General features: G+C 60.4%; 1 protein-coding gene across 1 annotated transcript in view; it reads left to right on the top strand.

Annotated features, from left to right (window-relative positions):
• Window positions 1-19,682, top strand: part of CAMK2B (calcium/calmodulin dependent protein kinase II beta) — a 96,019-nt gene that overhangs the window by 44,329 nt on the left and 32,008 nt on the right. Inside the window, exons 4-6 of the mRNA XM_032643632.1 lie at window positions 8,955-9,014; window positions 15,871-15,925; window positions 19,469-19,534. Coding sequence (XP_032499523.1) covers window positions 8,955-9,014; window positions 15,871-15,925; window positions 19,469-19,534 — 181 coding nt within the window. The remainder of the gene's footprint in view (window positions 1-8,954; window positions 9,015-15,870; window positions 15,926-19,468; window positions 19,535-19,682) is intronic.

The following is a 19,682-nucleotide window of genomic DNA, read 5'->3' as shown; positions in this document are numbered from 1 at the left end:
AATCATGGCTTTGCCAGTGCCCGCCAGGGCCTGAAGCGTGACTAGACCTTCCTGGGGACCCCAGTGCTGGATGCAGAGCAGGATGGGATGCCCCCAGGGCCCTAGATGCTCCCTGGGTGAGGAGGCTGGGGTCAAGCATGTTAGCCCGTTGAAGGCTTGAGAAGCCCCAGGAGAAAGACCATAGGATGGCTGAGGCCTCCACGCCAGCCCCCCTGGCTGGTGGCCCAGCTCCGATGCCCTACCCCACGGCCTTCCTGTGCCGCGTCCTCCATCTGAAAGTTGGAGGCGATGTTAATAACAGCCCTATGTCGTGGGGAGCCCTGGGCAGGTTGTGGGGCCTGTGAAGAGCCGAAGAGCAGACAGCAGAGGCTAATCCGAGGCCACCCGCAGACGCTCTTGTGCTCTGGAGCAGAGGAGCGACCAGGGTCCCAGGGCAACGCCCCCCCTGTGACCTTCCTCCAGCTCCTGAACCAGCTTGTACCCCTTGACGGTGACCGGATGGTCAGGCCCCGCTGCAGGACCCTGCGCTACCCCTGGGGTCGCTCCCACCAGCCCCCTGGGCCCTGTCGGGAGGCGAGAGCCACCGAGGCCCTGGCTTGGGGATGTCCTTCCCGGAAGTCCTGTCTTCTCCTGCCGTCTGTCCCTTCTGCACCCAGAAAGGGGCTGAAGCTGAGGTCGGAGCCTCCAGGGTCAGCAGGTGCAGGTGGCTTACACTTGAACTGGCCTCTGTCTGCCCTGGTCCACCCACCCCCAGGCCTGCTCACCCCCTCCCTGGGACCCTGAGGGCAGGACTGTAGGTGGTAGGGTGAGGTGCGCAGGCGGGAGGGTGCTGTGGGTGCTGTTGTGGACCCTGCTGGCTGCTGTGAATGTCCAGGATGTCCTATCAGAGTCTGACTCGGCAGCTTGGAACCACAAGAGCTTCTGGCCCGTGTTCCCGCGCTCTGTTCCCCTGGACCCCGACAGCTTTGGGACACGTTGAGTGAAGGAGTTGATGCTGGGCAGTGATTACCGTGAGCCCGCATGAAGTGGGGTGTGGATATCTGTGAGCCTCTGAAGAGTCTAGAAAGCTCTCTGTGCCATCCGATGGTGTAGGCGGTGGAGACAGGTGGCAAGGAGAGGAGGGAACCCCGGATGACGCATCCCGGGGCCCAGTGGTGCGGGTCACCTGGGGACAACAGGTCCTTGCCCTTGTCCAATGCAGCTGCGGACCCCCACCTCCTTTTGGAAGAATAGAAGCCCCTGGAGAGGAGACAACTGCTGGGGTCCTGAGTGTCGTGTTGGACAGAGGCTGGAAGAGGGAAGTGAGAACAACAGCGAGGATGACAGGCCAGGTGCCCAGCTCTGTGTGCAGGCAGTGGGGAGAGGCCGGCAGCTGGGGTTTCCTCTCTTCCGTGGCCTCTCCCTGGGAACACCCCCCAACCCTTTTCACACATGGGAAACAGACTCAGAGAACAAGGCTTGGTCCCGTTCAGGGCCCTGTGTCCAGTGTCCCCGTGGCCACCCAAGCCCGGCCCATAGGTGAGCCTGCCACACCCCAGCTTGACGACGTTGGTTTGGGTTCACTGCTGGGTGAGACTGGAAGGAACAGGAGCCTGGGCAGCCCCCCACCCTGTGGAGCCAACAGCTGGACAGCCAGGATGGGACGTGGGAGCTGCCCCCAGCCCTGCAGGCTATGGCTCTCCTCGGACCTCCTGAGGTGGGCAGCGTGGGCATCTGACCTCCCCCCCCGGGGAGGGGCGGCACTGTCTCTGGCTTGGCGCAGGACCCCTGGCCTTTGGTCACACCCACCCGGGTGAGGACAGGCGAGGCAGCCAAGGGCAGGGGCTGCTGCCTGGACTCCCCACAGCTGCCGTCCTCCAGCCGCACCCGCACCCCCATGCTGCATGTTCAGGAAGGTGATTCTGTAGACATGTCACCCTCTGGGGCCTGGCCACACGCACACTCCCACACCCCGCAGCCTGTCCACCCCTTCGCTGTGGGCATCCTTCTCCCCTGGGGCCTTGGCCACAAGGGGTGGGCGTCTATGCTTCAGTGCAGAAATGGATGGTGACCCCGGGGTGGGGGCCTGACCCCAACCTGAAGCTCGGATCCCTGCTGACTCGGTGTCCAGGAGCTGCTGAATTTGGCGGAGTGTCCTGGGCAGCAGCCATGGTGGCCCACGATCTCCAGCCGGTTCCCTGACGTGTCCCAGCCTCCCATGTCCCAGGCCAGGACCCCAACAGAGCCCTCTGCCATCCCCTCGTCCCCAGCTCTCCCTGGCCAGGTCATCCTCCAGCCAGGGTGGGCAGTGGGGGAACTGCAGAAGTCCGCGGAGACCCTTGTGCAGGTGGGGTCTCCCCAGTGAACACAGCCCGCCCAGCCCCAGGGGCTAGGGGGGTCCAGTAGGCATCGGGGAGGAGAGAGCGTTCCTGAACCCCTCCATGTGCCAGGCGGTGTGGGCTTTTCACGCGGGGTTTCATGTTCGGTCCAGCCTGACCTGTCCTTACTCCTGACTTCCCGGGACGTGGCCGCACTTGTCCTAGGCCGAGCCCCGGGGAGAGGGTGGCAGCCCCTCCTCACGGCTGGGCCTCCTGTCTTCCCCCCGCCGCCCTGTCCTTCCTCTGCCCGTGCCCGGCGCCTCGCGGGTGTCCTTCTGCCGGTGACGGCACTGCTGCCGCTCGTGGCAGCTGGCGAGGGGCCAGGCGCCCACCCACGTCCCTCCGTTGCCCTTCTCCTGACTCCTCTCACCCCCCAACCGCCCCGCTCTGCTGTGAGTCACCCACAGCTAGGGAGCAGATGGCGGCTGGGAAGGCGGCTGTCACTGGGGGGCTGTGAGGGAGGCCACCAGCCTCGGGGACTCTGAGCTCCTCTGGGTGCCTGTTTCTCGACCCTGCGGTGCGCCCTACCCTGCAGGGTGCAGCAGGGCCCACGGACATCCTCTCCCACCTCCAAGGGCGGCATCTCCCGCCCTGCCCTCAGCTGCTACCTCTTCATTCTTGACTCAGCTCTGGCTGCCCCCACCTGGGGGTCCCTGCCTGGGAGGACTCGCCCTATTGATGAGTTAGTTCGTGGCAGGGAAGAGCCGCTTTGAGTCTCTCTATGCCATTCCACGGGGAGTTATTGAAGTCAAAGTTAACGCTTACAGTGAGTGGACAGCGCCCCCCTGTGGTCACGCGTGGCAGCGCCTGTCTCTTCCTGCCCCTTGGGGTCCCCTGACCCATCCCCTTCGCAGTGGCGGGTGCCAGCCACGGCACAGTGACAACCCCAAGCGGGCCCCTCCCCGCCTCCTGGGGGCTCCTGGGGTCTGGGAACTGCCATCCTGTGTGGGGTGTGCACCCAGTGTGAGGCGTGCAGGGCTGCACGGGGCCACCTCCTTTCCCGGGTTACCCGGCGCCACACCTCGGGGACCCCCAGAGTGCAGGGTGGGCCTGCGCAGAGATCAAGGCAGAATCACCCAGAAGCTTCCAGGTCCCGCGTTGCTGGGGCATGGGCCACAGAGCTGAGGGTCTGGAGCCTCAGGGACTGTGACAGGAGCTCAGGCGGGTGACAGCTGGTGATGGCAGGTCCAGTGTCGCTGGTGTCTTTGAGTAAAGTGCATTTGTTTTGTTTGATAAGCGCTTTTATAGAGTATAAGTGAATGCTGTGTTTTATCGATGGGGTGTTTCTCTGCTAGGAGAAATAAATAGCTTGTTTCTGCCTCTGCCGGCCCCCTCGCGGGAGCAGGTGTAAGTGTCGCGTGCACGTCAGGTTGCCCCAGACGCAAGACAGTCGCTTTTTGGCTACAGGCCCGCAGGCACTTAGGCTGGTCTCCATGTGGGGTGTGGATCCGTCAGGCACCAGAGCATTTAAGAGATGGCTGAACTCAGGAGTTCCCTAGAGCTTCACATTAGAGGGGGTGTGAGAACCGAGTCTGTGCCCCCATGAATGGCAAGCTCCTCCAAAACCCCACTCCGGCGTCCCCCCTTGAGTCTCCTTCAGGCAGCACCATCCCCCACACCCCGACTCTGCTGTCCTCAGGGATCACGACACTGCTGCACTTGCTCCTTGGGACCCAGGACCAGTGTCCCATGGGTCCCCGGGACACGGTCAGTGCTGGCCTTGGGTCTGTGGCGGGGAGGAGGGTGGGGAGGTCTCGCCTTGACAGGGTGGGGTTCTGGAGGCTGGCGGGGAGCTTAGCTTGTGCCCTCATTCCCTGGCTCCCCGTTTTTCCATGTCCTATTTCAGAGGTCGCCCTCAGACCCCAGAGGCAGGGCACGTGAGGGGTGATGCAGGGACCGACCCTGGAAAGGGGGCCCAACGCCACCTGGGGACAGGATGCACGGGGGTGTCAGTGGTGGGTTCTCGGGGCTCATGCGTCCTTGTGTTCAAACCTGCACAGGTGTGGCTCACGTTCCGAGACACGTCCCAATGTTCCGTAACAAAACGCCAGCCGACGTGGTAGCAGGGCCATGAGGAACAGGTGCCTGGGCCTCAGGGCAGCTCCGGGCACCCGGACCCTCAGGGCACCAGCCCACAGCCCTGGGAGGGCCCTTTCGAGCCTCTTGGCTGGGCTCGAGGCACCGTGGCCTCCACAGCCCTGGCAGGTGCCTGGTTGGCCCCTCCTGGGGTCACCCGCTGCCTGCCCATCACTGCGGTGGGCAGGGCAGGGTCTGGCTGCGCAGGAGGACTCTTGGGACCTCCATCAGGAGGGGGTACTGGGCTGGGGTGCCCGGGGTGCTGATGGGTCCTGGCTGGGGTGGGCAGCCTTTTGACTGCATTCTCTCCACGGGCCTGCTTCGTGGTCACTGCCGTGGTCTTATGAGTCCAGGCAGGTCCCTGGGGCCAGGGCCCCGGGAAGGAGAGAGGCTGGCAGGGATGAGTAGGTGCGGCAGTTCTGAGAGGTCACAGGGCTTGCTCGGGGTTGCTGGCTGGTCCCACGTCCTGCTGTCCGCTGGGGGACGCGGTGGGGTGGAGGTGTCCTCCCAGGTTCCCACTGGTGGTTTAGAGCCAGGACACACTTCCTGCCAACCAGACTGGGTTAAATTAAACCCACCATGTCTATGGTGGGTTTTATGATGTTCATTTGGACATTCAGAGGTGATGCCTCAACTTTGTAGAAAGAAAATCATAGGATGCGGGCAGAGTTAGGATGCTGGATTCTTCCTCACATGGCCACTTGCTGGGCCCGCGATGGGCCTCCTGGGCTGGAGAGGGACAGCCTCCTCCTCCAGCCCCTTCTTGTGGCTTCTGGTTCCCATCTGAGGTCATGGAATATCAGCTTAGATTTTTAATTCCAGGGCAACTGTTACCATAGCGGGTTTTATGACACACCCTCATCATATTTAACTAGTGGCTTTGTGCTCACTGGAGACAGGATCAAACTTCTAAAAAAACCCAATATTTTTCCCTATGATAAAAGTAACACAAGATTGTTGTCCAAGTTGGGGAAAAAATATAAAGAATAAAAATTACCCGTAATTCTGCCACCCAGAGTGAAGCAGTTACTATCTTGATATGATGTACACACTTGGACTCTTACCAGCTTGGACCACGTGTTGTGATGTAGAGTTTCAGAGCTGCTCTCTGGCTGAGTGCTGCTGGGCCCAATATGGAAAGGGGACAGCCGGGAGTGTCAGTGACCTGCGTGGCCATGGGGTGGACACCAGCACCTGGGCTGGGCAGCCTGGTGTCTCTTCTTCTTCTTTTTTTTTTTTTTTAACATCTTTATTGGAGTAGAATTGCTTTACAATGATGTGTTAGTTTCTGCTGTATAACAAAGCGAATCAGCTATACGTATACATATATCCCCATATCCCCTCCCTATCCCACCCCTCTAGGTGGTCACAAAGCACCGAGCTGATCTCCCTGTGCTATGCGGCTGCTTCCCACTAGCTATCTGTTTCACATTTGGTAGTGTGTATATGTCCATGCCACTCTCTCACTTTGTCCCAGCTTCTCCTTCCCCCTCCCCGTGTCCTCAAGTCCATTCTCTACATCTGCATCTTTATTCCTGTCCTGCCCCTAGGTTCATCGGAAACTTTTTTTTTTTAGTATGTGTTATAGTAATATATATATATATGCGTTAGCTTACGGTATTTATTTTTCTCTTTCTGACTTACTTCACTCTGTATGACAGACTCTAGGTCCATCCACCTCACTACCAATAGTTCAATTTCGTTTCTTTTTATGGCTGAGTAATGGTGTCTCTTCTTGACCCCAAACAAATAATTTATCCCCCCGAACATGCCTCGGAGTAGGTCCAGATTTTTTGGATGAGGCTCTCTGTCCTTGGTGACAAGATTCAGTAAAAAGATATAGTTGTTTGTTATCTGCTTTCCAAAGATGGAGTCCCACATGGATTTTTCTCCTGGTTTTTATCTATGACTGCAATCAGGCAGTTTTTCCAGAGAAAACTACCCCTGCTCCCACCGCCTCATAGCCTCCTGTCTCTCTCTGACCTCAGCCTTCCTCTGGCCCCATCTGCATGAGGGTAAGCTGCTCAGGTGCCGTCCACATCAGGAGGAATCCGCTCTGACATTATGGGGACAGGAACAAGATTGGAACGTAGACTGTGGGTTAGATTGAGTATCGTATGTGCACTGGATTTGGTGAGCGGGGTAACTGCCCCGAGATTATGTAAGAGAACGTCCTTGTTCTTATGAAACACACCGAGTGTTACCTGGTAAAAGGACACCAAATGCGGGGCTTACCTTCACATGCTTCAGAGGAGGTAAGTGTATGTATAGGAAGGACAGAGATTATATAGAAGTGCGGTCCAATAGTACTCTGTACTCTTCTTGCAACTTTAAGTTTGAAAAATGTTCAGAATGATAAAAAGAAACACCCTGAAAGAACAAAACAACCCACAACCGTGCACATCCAGCCCTCCTAATTCCACCCTGCCAGCGAGCTGTGGTCCTGGATGTTGTGAGAACCATTCCCCTGCTCTTCTCTAGAGTGGGCCTCACATACACGGAAAGCCATCCGCCCCCCACCTGGTTATGCTTAGTGTTGCCTGTTTCGGAGCTTCATACAGACGGAAAAGTGAAAGCCACCCCGCTCGTGTTCTTTTGCGGCTGCTTTCCACTTCTCCCTCCTAATGGTGACTCTTGGGCTGCATCTTGCCTGATGCTGCTGTAGCTGCCCCGCCCACCCTTCCCCCGCGCCCCGCCCCGCCCCGGCAGGATGGGCCACAAGAGTGCTTGCTGTGTTGGATGTGGAGGTGAAGGAGTGAGGGAGGGAGCAAGGGAGGGCGCGAGGGTCTGTCCCGAACGCCCAGCCCCTGCCCTGCGGTTCTGCCAGAGCCCTCCCAGGGCCAAGGGGCCTGGCAAGACAGATGGGAGCCGGGTGGGCAGCTCAGGGAGGTGTTAGCATCTCCGGGGGGCTTGAGTGCCCATCCTGAGAGGAGGGAGAGCCAGCTGGATGCCCCAGGTGTTCCCAGAGAGATTCCTGTCTGCAGGCATGACTTTCCCGTTCAGGAGAGGCACATGTGTGTTTACAGGTATGTCTGTGTTCAGGACTGTCCTGATTCTCCCAGCCTTTGTCACATGGCCCAGGGAGAGCTGACCACACACTAGCCAGCGGGCTCCCTTCCTGCCGGAGGACCTGTTGGTGGCTGGGTCCTTTCCCCCCAGGCAGAGGCAGGGATGGGCTGGCAGGTCCGAGGAGGCCTGCCGGGTGGCTTTACTGCTTCTGAGGACATTTTGTAATTAGCACATTAATTGTGTCCCGCTAGTGAGGGTTGTCAGGCGTTCCCTGGTGAATCAGGTGGTCCTGTGGTCTTGTCTGGTGTATTAATGTCCTCCCCAGGCCCCTGCAGTGAAGGGCTCAGTGCAAGCAGTGGCGGGGCGGGGGGGTCCTAGGCCCCGAGCACCCCCTCCCCAGTCACTTTCCGCCCTGGAGCAGCTGCCATCCTGAATCCCCACCTTTCTTCACTGTCCGGCCACTCGTGTGCCCGGTGCCGTGCGTGTCGGCCTCCATGTGAACGAAGCGCGGTTTGGGTCCTCCTCCGTGAGCGGCTTTTTCCACTTGGCCTCACATTGGGAGGTTGGGGTGATGTGCACACGTTGATGGGTGTATTCTGTTGTGTGATTTATTTCTGCCTTCTCCTCTCAGTGGAAATGTGTTTTTTTTAGTTTTTTACTGTGACAATCTCCAACAGCTTTTAAAATCCTCCTGGCACCTCTGTTTGAAAGAGAAAATTTCTGGCTGATAAGTTGCCTGGTCCTTGGGGGGCGTGGCCTCTGGAACTGAGGTCCTGTGCCTCTTGGGGATGGGTGCAGGGACACAGGGCTGGAGGCGGGAAGGGACCAGCAACAGTCTTACCCGGGGTGACTTCTCTCTCAGGCTTTGACTCTCTTCCTGCTGACGTTGCAATGAACACCAGGGCCCGTCAAAATTCAGGCCTGTGTTTTGTAGGTTTGTGCGTAGGGGTAGGGGTCAGGTCGAGCATCCTTTGCCCAGATGTCCAGCCAGAGGCCGGCCCAGGCCCATGCTGACCCGCAGCGCTGGTTGGACGCCCCCAGCAGGCCGACAGCCCTGCTCTGCCAGCCCCTCAGCCGCTTCTGAAGAGCAAATTAGGCCTCAGCAGAAAGCTCTGCAGAGTCTGGAATTAGGACAAATTAGTGAAGGATTGAATTGCTGCTGTCCGTTCTGTTGCTGAGAGATGGCATTTTCTCTTCCTGAATCACCTGGGGAAACGTTTGGCCCCGAGTGAGCACCGCTCCCATCTCCCATGGGCCTCTCACCCCAGGCACTGGGCAGCCCCTTCCAGCCCAACACTGCCAGCCAGGGATCGGGGTGGGGGTGGGGGGCACAACGTGACGTGTCCCCTGGGCAGGCAGCGGTCACCCGGGTGGGCACTGAGGGAGGTGGTGGCCAGGTCCTCCCGGCCGTGAGTCTCGTGGCTGGCAGCCTGTCCAGCATGCAGTCGAGGGGCACAGGGTGTCACTGGCTGCAGGGCCACAAGGTGATACCGTGTCCCTTTTTGTCCCCAGATCACCAGAAGCTGGAGAGAGAGGCTCGAATCTGCCGTCTTCTGAAGCATTCCAACATCGGTGAGTAGCCCTCAGGGTAGGGGTCCCAGCTCTCCCATACAGCCAGCAGGGGGACCCCAAAGGCGTCCATCCCTTTCCTTCTCCATTGAAGTATCCCACCCTCAGGCCCCTGGAAACATCTCCTCCTCCTGACCCGGAGGGATTCCTGCAGGGACTTTGGGGCAACCCTCTGGGGGAGGTCAAGGCTGGACTCCTCCTGGACGGGTTCCTGCCCACCACTCTGTAAGTCTGATCCATGATTCTGGTGAAAACACACAGGGGCCTCACGTTCCATGGCTTCAGAAAAGCCACAAGACGGCCTGATTACAGAGAAAAAAGTTTGGAAACCGAAGACCACACCAGGCACAGCCCCAGCCTGACATCTGAGGCCTGAGGCCTGAGGTCTGAGGTCTGATTCTGGAGAACCTCTGCCGTCCCCCCAGCCCGGGGCCCCTGGAACTGCCATCTGGGGTGGGGATCAGCTGCCCCTTGGGGGCACGTGGAGCCCCAGGAGCCCAGGTCTTAGCCTCAGGGAGTGTGGGTGCCCTGCCCACGGTAGGCCCCTTCCTTCTGAAACCCCAGACTGAGTAGGGACTCAGTTCAGACACAAGCGTAGGAGCTGCTGGGACCCCAGACCCCGGAAGCTGGTGCAGATCTCCCGGGGCCTGTCAGCCTCCGCCTGCCCGCCTCAGCCGTGAGCGGCCCCTGTCCGCGCAGCGCAGCTGCCTGTCCTTCTGCACCTCTGGTCCCTTTAGGGACTCCTGAGGAACCCAGGACCCAGCCCTTGACCACACCGGGAAGCAGCCGGGTGGCACGGGGGGAGGGCGGGCCAACGTTCTCAGAGGCACCCAGGGAGCTCATCAGGGAGGATTCCTGGGCACTTTTGCCCGTGCGCTGACTCAGTCGTGCCGGGATGGCGCCCAGGACTCTGTCTAAAAGGGACTCCAGGCTGTGCTTAGCAGCCACGTCCGTGCCACTCCCAGGGCAGGGCCTCGGCCGCGGGGCCAGGAGGGCCGCAGGGGGGCTCGGGGTCCTCGGAGCTGGTTGTGGGAGCTGCTGCCTCCCTGGCTGTGGCCCCTCCAGGCCGCTGGCTCTTCTGCAGCTGGCCCAGCCCGGGCGCAAGGTGCAGGGCAAGGCAGATCTCCCGTTTCGGGGTGGGGGGGGTGCCCTTGGTGTCGGCCCCAGGGCTGCTGCCGCCCCTCGTGCCTGGGCCCATACTCTTTCTAACCACGGACTCTCAAGGCTGAGACTGTTGGAATCACGGTGCGCAGATTCCTGACCTGCCCCCGGGAAAGCCTGGCTCGGAGGCCTAGAGCGGGCCCAGGAATCGGAATCTGAGCCAGCCTGATGGGTGATTCTGAGGTGGGTGTCCACAGGGACCCCAGCCCCCTCTTCACTGGGCTGGGGCACGTTTGGCAAAAGAGCTGTTGCCCCTCTGCCCGTCCAGGTCCAGGTGCCCGAAGACCCTCTCTCTCTTGGTGCTCCTGGCTGGTGTCACTGCACCGCCAGCTCTACCCACACCCCTTCCCATGCCAGCTCCCTCCCCTGTGTCCGCTGAGGGCCCATCAAGTGTGGGTCCCCCATTCTGAGTGATTTTCAGGAATCCTCTTACTAGGGAGAAGACCCAGGTGTTCTTGGGTTGGTGTTCGGGGCCAATTCTTCAACAAGAAGCCCCCCTGCCCTGCCTGCATACCCCGTGTGGTTCTGGGTGCGTTCTGAGTGGTCTCTGGAGTCCGCCTAGGGGGTTTATTCTAGAACACAGGGGAGGCAGAGCTGAGACTGTGGGGTTCAGCTGAACATTCTCTGTAGACTCAGGAGGGGCTCTCTGAGGAGTGGGTAGTGGGGGAGACTTTTGGGGGAGGTGAGGGGAGCCCCTTGCTCCGTGGCCTGTGTCTACCCAGCCCCATCTCTGAACAGAAGTGTTCCCAGCCCCTCACCCCCGGGAGAGGAAGCAGGGCCACGTTCAGATAGAGGCGGGGGGGTGGTTCTGGGAGGGGCTCCCCTTCCTGTCCTGGCTCACTCAGGAAGCAGTTGTGCTCAGGGCGTGGGCAGGGGAGGATCCTCAGTTTGCCCGTCTGGAAAGTGGAGATGCTGCTACCTTCCTCACAGGGAGCCCACTGTGAGGACCCGAGAGGGTTCCCCTGGTGAGCCGGGCGTGAGCTGTGAAAGCCCTCCTTTCCGAGGCAGTGTCCTGAGGTTCAGAGCTCAGAGATCTGGATTCGGACCCCACCTTTCCCCTCAAAAGCCACAGCAGTCACTGAACTGCTTTGAGGCACGGTCTCCTTGTTTGTGGACTAGGCATGTTTCACAAGTGTGTCAGTCGTCCAGGCTTGGCAACTAAGTACCCCAAAACGCAACCAACAAGCGTTGATTTTCTCTGTTTCTGTGGATTCAAGAGCAGTTCAGCTGGGTGATTGGGGCAGCCACCTAATTGGTGGGATCGGTGCAAAATGAAAATGTGGGGACTTTTTTCAAAAATTATTATGAATTTCAAAACAGCAACAGCAGGTCAGGGCCCTCTTGAGCCTGGGGCCTGGGGCAGCTACACAGGTGGCTTGGCCATGAGCTGGCCCTGCCCAGGGCTCCAGAGACAGACAGAGACAGAGACAGACAGAAAGAAAAAGAGAGACAGAGAGAGGCCGAGACAGAGATTGAGACAGACAGACAGAGACAGAGAGACAGACAGAGATGGAGAGGGAAGGAGAACAAGGAACACGGTGCTTTTCCTTCCCCAAATTGTGGTAAAACATACGTAACAATATTTATCAGTTTAACTGTTTTTAACTGTACAGTTCAGTGGCATTAAGTATATTCGCGACGTTACGTAACCATCGCCCTCATCTGTACTCAAAACTTTTTCATCACCCCAGGGGAAACTCTGCATTCATTAAACACTACCCCGCCCCCACTGCCCCCAGCGCCTGGCACCCACCATTCTACTTTCTGTCTCTATGAATTTGACACCCTGGGAACCTCATCCATGTGGGGACCATACAGCATTTGGGCTGTATTTCACTGAGCCTAATGTCCTCAAGGGCCATCCGTGTTGTAGCAGGTGTCAGAATTTCCTTCCTTTTTAAGGCTGAATAATATTCCACTGTGTGTATATTCCACATCGTGTTTATGTCTTCATCCATCAATGGAACTCGGCCTGTTAGCTATCGTGACTAATGCCGCCATGAACATGGGTGTCCAAGTCTCTGCTTTTGGTCCTTTGCGGGTATACCTCACAGTGGATTCTTGGACCATATGGTGGTTCTGTGTTTAATTTTTGAAGTTGTGATCCAGTCTGGGAGGGGTCAGGCTGTCACCCTGCCTTATTCTGTTTGTCTGGAGGCCACACACGAGAGTGAAGGAGCCAAGCTCCCCTCTTAAAGGAGGCCCAGCAGAGGGTGTGAATGCTTCTTCCGATCAGCACGACGGCACGTGGTGGCTGCTGGCTGCTGGCTGGGCTGTGCCATTAGGAGCTGGTACCCGGAGTCAGGCCCCCGGGTGGAAGCTCCCCTCCAAGGGGCTTTAGTTTCTGTTCAGAGACCAGGTGGCACCTGGGCAGAGGAGACAGGTGTGGGCCGGCCTTGGCAGTGCGGGCCCGTCCTGGGAAGCAGGCCCGGGCGTCTGGGGACGGGCATGACCCGCAAGGGCACTGCTGTGGGCCATGCCCTCCACAGACACGTCTGCGCTGTACTCGACTGTGCGTGAGCTTGGCTCCCTCCACCCGGGGTCTCAGGAATCCCCTCGTCAGCGCATATTTACGGACACCTACCCCGTGCCAGCGGGAGACTCGGCTGAGGGCAAGGCTGCCTCCACCCTCACCTCACTGGTGGGCTGTAGCCACCTCAAGAGGTTGTTGCTCAGCACGTGAGGGTGTCCCAGACTTCCCACACTGCCCCCAGGGACTGTGGGTGACAGAGATTAAGCAGCGCCCGTGGCAGGCAGAATCTTCCACAGCCTTGTTAGAATGGGCCCCATCGGGCGGTGAGCAGAGCCCATCGGCCTTGACTCAGAAGGCAGCCCCCAGCCTCCCTCCAGCCTCCCCTCAGCCTCCCTCAGCCTCCTTCCAGCCTCCCCTCAGCCTCCCTCAGCCTCCCTCAGCCTCTCTCCAGCCTTCCCTCAGCCTCCTTCCAGCTTCCCCTCAGCCTCCCTTTAGCCTCTCTCTGGCTTCCCTCCAGCTTCCCCTCAGCCCCCCGTCAGCCTCCTCTCTGCACACTGACCCTTTCTCTCCTGGGCCCGGCTCATTGATGGCAAATTCCCACCTCCTGGTTTCTGGGGCTGGAACTGCCTTCCCTTGCAGTATGGTCCAGCCAGGAGCTGGGCGGGTGGGCACCACGGGGGACAATGGCCCTGCGAGGACTTCCTGCCGAGGTGAGGAGGCCAGTGCAGGAGGGGAAGGTGAAAGGTTTCCAGTCTCCAAACGCTCAGGGCCCATGCTGTCGCTCCCCAGCTCTTCCTTCCCAAAGCCCATCATATGATAGGTCACAGGGCCCTGTCCTCCCTCACAGCACAAGGGACCAGGGAGGGGTTCAGGCACAGCTTTGGAAGGGCAGAAGGACCCCCCACCAAGAGCCCCCTGGCCTGGGACTCGGGGTCCTGTCCCTGGAGGAGCTGTGGCCCCAGCAGCAGGACGTGCATCCTTGGGCTCCCCCGACCCCCTTGTCCCCCTAACCCGGTGCTCCCAGGCCAGACTCTTTTAGGTATTACTGGGACTTTATCTGCCGCCTCTGTATGCCACCCGCGGTGTTATTTACTTACTGTTATTTAAGTAAAATAGATTCTATGACAATTCCTTTCTTGACTTAGTACTGCCTGTGAAATCACGGGTCTGATGTGCTAGGTAGGTTTTCTTCTAAACCATTAAAGTAATGCATAACTATTTTTTAAATGTTAAAACTGTTTAACTAAAAAGAGTGTCTAATGCCCACGTGGCCTTGACTCCCATGCAGAACCCCCAGTGTCTCCCAGGGCGAGGCCGAGGGCCCTGCCAGCAGGACCTGGGAACCTGAGCCCCTCTCACCTGCTTGCGGGGCGGGGCCTGCGGGCAGGGTGGCCTCCGCCAGGAGGAAGGCCCAGCAGCACCCCAGACTTATGGACCCCTGAGGCTCCCCTGGGGAAGGGGGATTCCCCTGCATGGGAGGAGAGAAAGGCCCCACGGTGGGGGGGGGGGGGTTCCTCTGGGTCGCTGTCTGCAGGGGTATGGCGGGGTGGTGGAGGGTGGACCTCTCCCCTCCATGCCGCCCCTCCACCCCAGGCCTTTCTTTGCTTGGAGTTCCAGGGGAGGCTGCTCGGAGGGGCCGATGTGCTGGGCCCCCCGCAGAAAGGAGTCAGCAGGGGGAGGGCTTTTGGTCCCTCAGGGATTTTGCAAGAGGGGCCTCGAGGAGGTCGCAGTGAGCTGGGGGTCTGCTGTGTGTTAGGGAGTTGCAGACCCGCCCGGATGGAGTCGGGGTCCGGGCGCACCTGGGTGGGGTGAGGCTGGACGCCAGGCCCTTGAGCAGAGATCACAGCGAGGGATGGGAGCGGGGGATGGTGAGAGAAGCAGACGTGTGAGCCGAGGCGCCCCCGGAGCCACCCATGCCCCTTCTCCTTGGTGACCAGATGCCCTGACTGCTTGTGTCAGGGGCCTGCCCCCCGGGGGCCAGGCCGTGGCCCGAGGTCAGATTGGGTTTCCTGGTGTGAGGACGCTGCTGGCGGAGCCCTTGGGAAGCCCGGAGCTGGGAGAGGGGGGATGCTGGCCGCCAAGCTGGGAGCTAGGGCAGCTTCGAGGGCGTGAGTGAGGGGCTGTGGGCCCCGGGAGAAGCTCTGCTCTTTACCCTGTTGGTGCTGGTGGCCCTATCCCTCGTGGTGGGGGGAGTGAGGCCTAAGGAGCTGAGGGGCAGAGTGGGCCGAGGCTGGTGGAGCAGCAGCTCTGTGGGGGCTCCGAGCCCCCGTCCACACTGCTGCTTTGGCCTTGTGTGAGCTGTGTGACCCTCAGCCAGTAACTTACCCTCTCTGTGCACCTGTAACTTCTCGGGATGAGCATACTGCGGGCTCCTGACACAGGAGGCAGGATCCGTCACGTGGGGGGCAGTGTCCAAATGAGCCGTTCCTAGAAATACCTGCTGTTGAGTGCCGGGCGCGTCTTCACCTCGAGGAAAAGGAGGCACTGGGCTTGTGTTCTTTGTGCTGACATCCACTTCGCTGTTCACTCATTCATTCATTCCCTCATTCATTCATTCATCAACTCCTAACCAGCATGGCTCTGGCCGGGCCCTTGTTCCAGGCTCAGGGAGTGAAGAAAACGCACTAAAGCAGAGAGCACGTGTGTGGCGTGGCGCCATCCTACCGACCATGCCACTTCTGGAATGGGAGCTCAGGGTCTGACCTTTGGAAGTGATGCCGCACGGGGCCCTGGGCAGGTGGTCCTCTGCCCGGGGGTCCCTGCCCCCTCAGCCTGGCCCGAGAGGCTGGCGATGGCGCCCTCCGCACTCCTCTCCCATGAAGTCCCTGGACAGCTCCTTTCCAGACCTGGTGGTGTGGGCCTTCATCCCTGCACCGCTAGCCCCATCCCTGCTGCGTCTGGGAGCAGGGGACCCAGCGGGGGCTGAGAGGGGTCAGGGTCTCCCTCCGGCAGAGGAAAAGAAAGGCAAGACCACACCCCTGAGGCCCTTGGATGCTGGCCTGGGGCCGGCCGGCCTGCAGGGCCTACGCTCATCGCTCGGGCTCTGCCTGCAGCATCCCCCGGGCCCTGCCCAACCCGGGCTGTGGGGGAGGCCCCAGGCCTCGGCCCTCCTCCTTGGAGCGCTTGTGCTACTGGCCATGGGACTGGACGGGTCGGAGGCGGGCTGGGCGGTGTGGGTAGGCCCCGGGCTGCTTCCCACGCTCACGGCCTCTCCCATCCCCACAGTGCGTCTCCACGACAGCATCTCCGAGGAAGGCTTCCACTACCTGGTCTTCGATCTGTAAGTGCCGGAGCCTAGGGACTTGTGCTCTCATCTGCTCCCAGCGTTGGGCTGGGCTGGGACCCTTGGTCTCCCCAGCCCTTGTGGGCAGTCCTCCGCCTCCTGGGTAGCCTCGCCCCCAGCCGCGTGGGCCAGCCTCCCTCGGCTCTGCTCTTAGCTGGTTGGCTGTGCGCTGGCGCACAGAGTCCCAGGGGGATGGGACTGCCCGGCTGGTCCCCTCCCCCACACAGAAGGGCCTGCTGGAGGCTGGGGCGGAGGGGAGGGAGGGAGGGCAGGACCCCCAGAGGAACGGGCCCTCGGTCTTCCTTCCCCTTCCTTCCCCTGGCTGGGACCCACCGGCTGGCGTGAGCATTTGCGTGTGTGCATGTGTGTGCAGGAGTGCCTCTGGGTTTATGATTGCGTGGATGCATTTGTGTATGTTGATGAATGGGCCCGGGTGCGTGTGATTTGTGGGGGCGTGCACAAGAGTGCCTGTGTGTTACGAGTGCGCACGTGTGGGTTTCCGCGTGTGCACGCATGTGAGCGTGATTACAGGAGCACATGTATGTGTGTGGTGTGTGTGTGCATGTCCATGGGTGCATGTGTGCGCCCACATGTGCGTGTCTGTGTACACGTGCATATGATTTATGGGGTGCCGCGTGCGTGTGTACACATGCACACGTGACTTGGAGTGGATACACATGGGTATGTGTGTGCACGCATGCATGCGTGTGTGGCGCTAAGTGAGAGCGTCTGGGGCCTTTGCTGCCTCTCACTTCCTGCTGGATTTAGAAGCGGTGATCTCATCCCCTCACTTCCCGACAGCTCCGGCTGAGTGCTGCTATATTTAGCTGTCCGTGAGTCAGCACAGCTCGGGACCCTGGGGTGGGCAGGGGCTGTAGCTTTGGGGTGGCTCTGTGTGGCCTCCACGAAGCCCAGCCTGGGGGCTGTGGCCATGGGGGCAGGGCGCGTCTCCATGGGAAGCTCCTCCCTCAAACGACAGATGCCTCGGCCGTGGGGGCGTGGAGGCCTGAACCCCTGGCCCACGCGGGGTCCTTTGGCCAGGAGAGGCCTGCAGGAGCTGGGCCACCTCTCGGTCCCCCTGTGTCCCACAAGACACCACTTCAAGTCACCAGCCGGGTGACCAGGGCCGACCTGTGACACAGCTGCCGCTGCTGGGCCGAGGCTGTGCCCTGAAACGTCTGTCGCCTGGCCCCTGTGGAGGTGGCAAGCTTGCTGTCACCCCCGTGGGACCCCAGACCCACCCAGTTCCACCAGCCTCTTTTCCAGGAAATACAGAGGCCCCCGGGCTGGAGGGTGGCCATGTACGGGCCCCTGGTGGCCGACAGGTGGGTGGGTATGTGAGACTCAGGAGTGGACAAGGTGGGAGAGAATGGTGTGTGTGTGTGTGTACGTGTGTGCACACTCGTGCATGTGAGTGCGTGCACGCGTGTGAGAGGGTCTTGAATCTGCTGCCCCACACAACAGGCAGGTGTGGGGAGAGGCTCTGAGCAGGGCTGGAGAGAGGAAACTGGCTGGTGTTTTTGGAGAGGGTGACGAGAAGGGGGGACCTGGGCCTTGCACATCCTCCCCCCAAACCTCTGTGGCCCCCAGGCCTGTTGAAACTCCCACTCTGCAGCATCCAGGACAGCCCTAGGCCTCAGGCAGCTGTTTGGGGGGGGGCAGGGAAGGCCTGCGCGGGGGGCTGCTGAGGGAAGGGTAGGACTGGAGGCGTGGAGATGCCCCCCACCCTGCGCACAGCCTTCCTGTGCCACTCTGCATCCCCTCTGCCACTCTGTAGCCCCAGAATTGGGGAGACGTTTCTGGCCTGGGTTGGCCTCACCTTCAGGAAGGCCCAGGCCCTTTGGCAGTTTGGGGGCTCTGTGGATTTGGAGATTGACAGGTTTCCCCACTCCCCATGCCTCAGAATGTCACTTGGCTTTGGGGACCAGGCCTGGGAACAGAGGAGAGGGCTCTCCCAGGGGCTGTGGCTGCAGCCCAGAGCTAGCCATGCTGTCTGGCCGGAGCCTGAGGAAAGGGAGAACACTGGCCTCCAGACCAGGCCCTTCCCGGCCAGCTCGAGACGCCAGCCCCCTGCAGCCAACTCCCTGACCTACAGCTGTGGACCACAAGGCCCCAGATGCACAGACTGAAGCCTCCTGTGGATGCAAGGACCCAGAGGGCCTGTCCCCAGCCCCAGGTGGAGCCTCCTGGGGGGGCTCCCTGTGCCCCTGCTACAGCCCCGAGCAATACCTGTGGCCTTTCCCCCTCTGCCCTATGCTTGGACTCAGGGTCTGGAGAGCCTGACCTGTGAGCTGTGTGTGCAGAGAGAGAAGCAGTGAGTCCCACTCCCTTGGGCTGGACGTAGAACCTCATCCTCCCGCTTCACACACACACGTGTGCACGCAGACGCATGAGGCTCTGCTCCCTCGGGCGGTCACCTGCTCTGAGCCTGAGCCTCCGCGGGTGGCAGAGTGGGACCCTAAAAGCTCCCCCAAGTCCCAGGCTTGTTGGGAGCCTGACAGGATCTGAGGGCCAGCATCTATCCTCAAGTGGGAGCATGCCAACACCCAGTGCATCCTCGTTTTTGTGTTTCTCTAACACTAAGAGAGAGCCCGCCCATGCCGGGGCCACTGTCCAGCAGGGCCCATGCCTGTGGTCGCTGAGTGCTGGGCACAAAATGAAGCCAACCCAAGCCCCAACTTCGAGAACTAATGGGAACTGAGATGCAAATGGAGAGATCACAGTGCACGAGGCCAGCGCAGCTGCAGGTGGAGAGAGGGTGTGGCTGTGGAGGGAGTGTCCCTCGGTGTCCCCACAGGACACAGGAGGGAGACTCTGGACCACACAGGGGTACAAAAGCCCTAGATGGAGACTTCCGGTGGACTCAGGGCTTGCCGGTGGAGTGAAGGGCTTGGGCGGACCCAGGGATGGCTCCTCCCTGCTTCCCCGTGCATCCGTCCCTCAGCCCTGCTTTTCACCTTGCTGTCCACGCCCACATTTCCCAGCCCAGGGGATCTAGTCATTCTGGCAAGCGACAGATGGCAAGAGGGTGTGTGGACAGAGGTCCCACTGTCCTTCTGGAAGTGGGGCTTTGAACACGTCGTGCCCTCGCCCACCAGGGAGGCCAGCTCCAGGCACCGTCTCTTCTGCCCCTGTGCCCTGTGTGTGGGCCGCATCCCTGGCCTTGGGGGGTTTGACAAGGGAGAACCGGAATTAGTCACAGGGCCTGGGTAACAGTGAAGAGGCCTGGCTCAGACTCCGGGGCTGCCTGAGCGCAAACTCTGGGAAAGTCCCTGAGATCATCGAGACTCAGTTTTCTGAGCTTAAGAGTGCCAGTGTCATGGAGGGGGCGTGAAGGCTAAAATGTGAAGTACCGCCCTCTGTGAGTAAGCGTTTGGTAAGCTGTCAGTCCCTGGTGACGCTGGAGACGGGGCGGAGGCGGTGGTGGTGAGGACGGTGGGACTGGTGGCTGTGGAGGTGAAGATGGCGGTGCTGCCGGCGGTGGTGACGAGCAGGTAGTGATGGAGGTGACAGGGCGGCCTCCGTGTGCTTTTCCCACAGGGTCACCGGCGGGGAGCTCTTTGAGGACATCGTGGCGAGAGAGTACTACAGCGAGGCAGACGCCAGGTGGGTGCAGAGCCCTCACACCGTCCTGGTCCCTCTTCTCCTGCCTGGCCTTCCCTCTCTAAGCCTGGCTCCTGCCCTTCTGGCCCACATCTGCTCTCATGCACATTGTCCCTGACATGGCCCGGGCCGACGGTCCACTGGGCAGAAG

Source organism: Phocoena sinus, chromosome 9 (genome assembly GCF_008692025.1).
Source record: "Phocoena sinus isolate mPhoSin1 chromosome 9, mPhoSin1.pri, whole genome shotgun sequence".
NCBI lineage: Eukaryota > Metazoa > Chordata > Mammalia > Artiodactyla > Phocoenidae > Phocoena > Phocoena sinus.
Note: the sequence above shows the minus strand (reverse complement) of the source record. Positions and strands in the feature narration are given on the sequence as shown.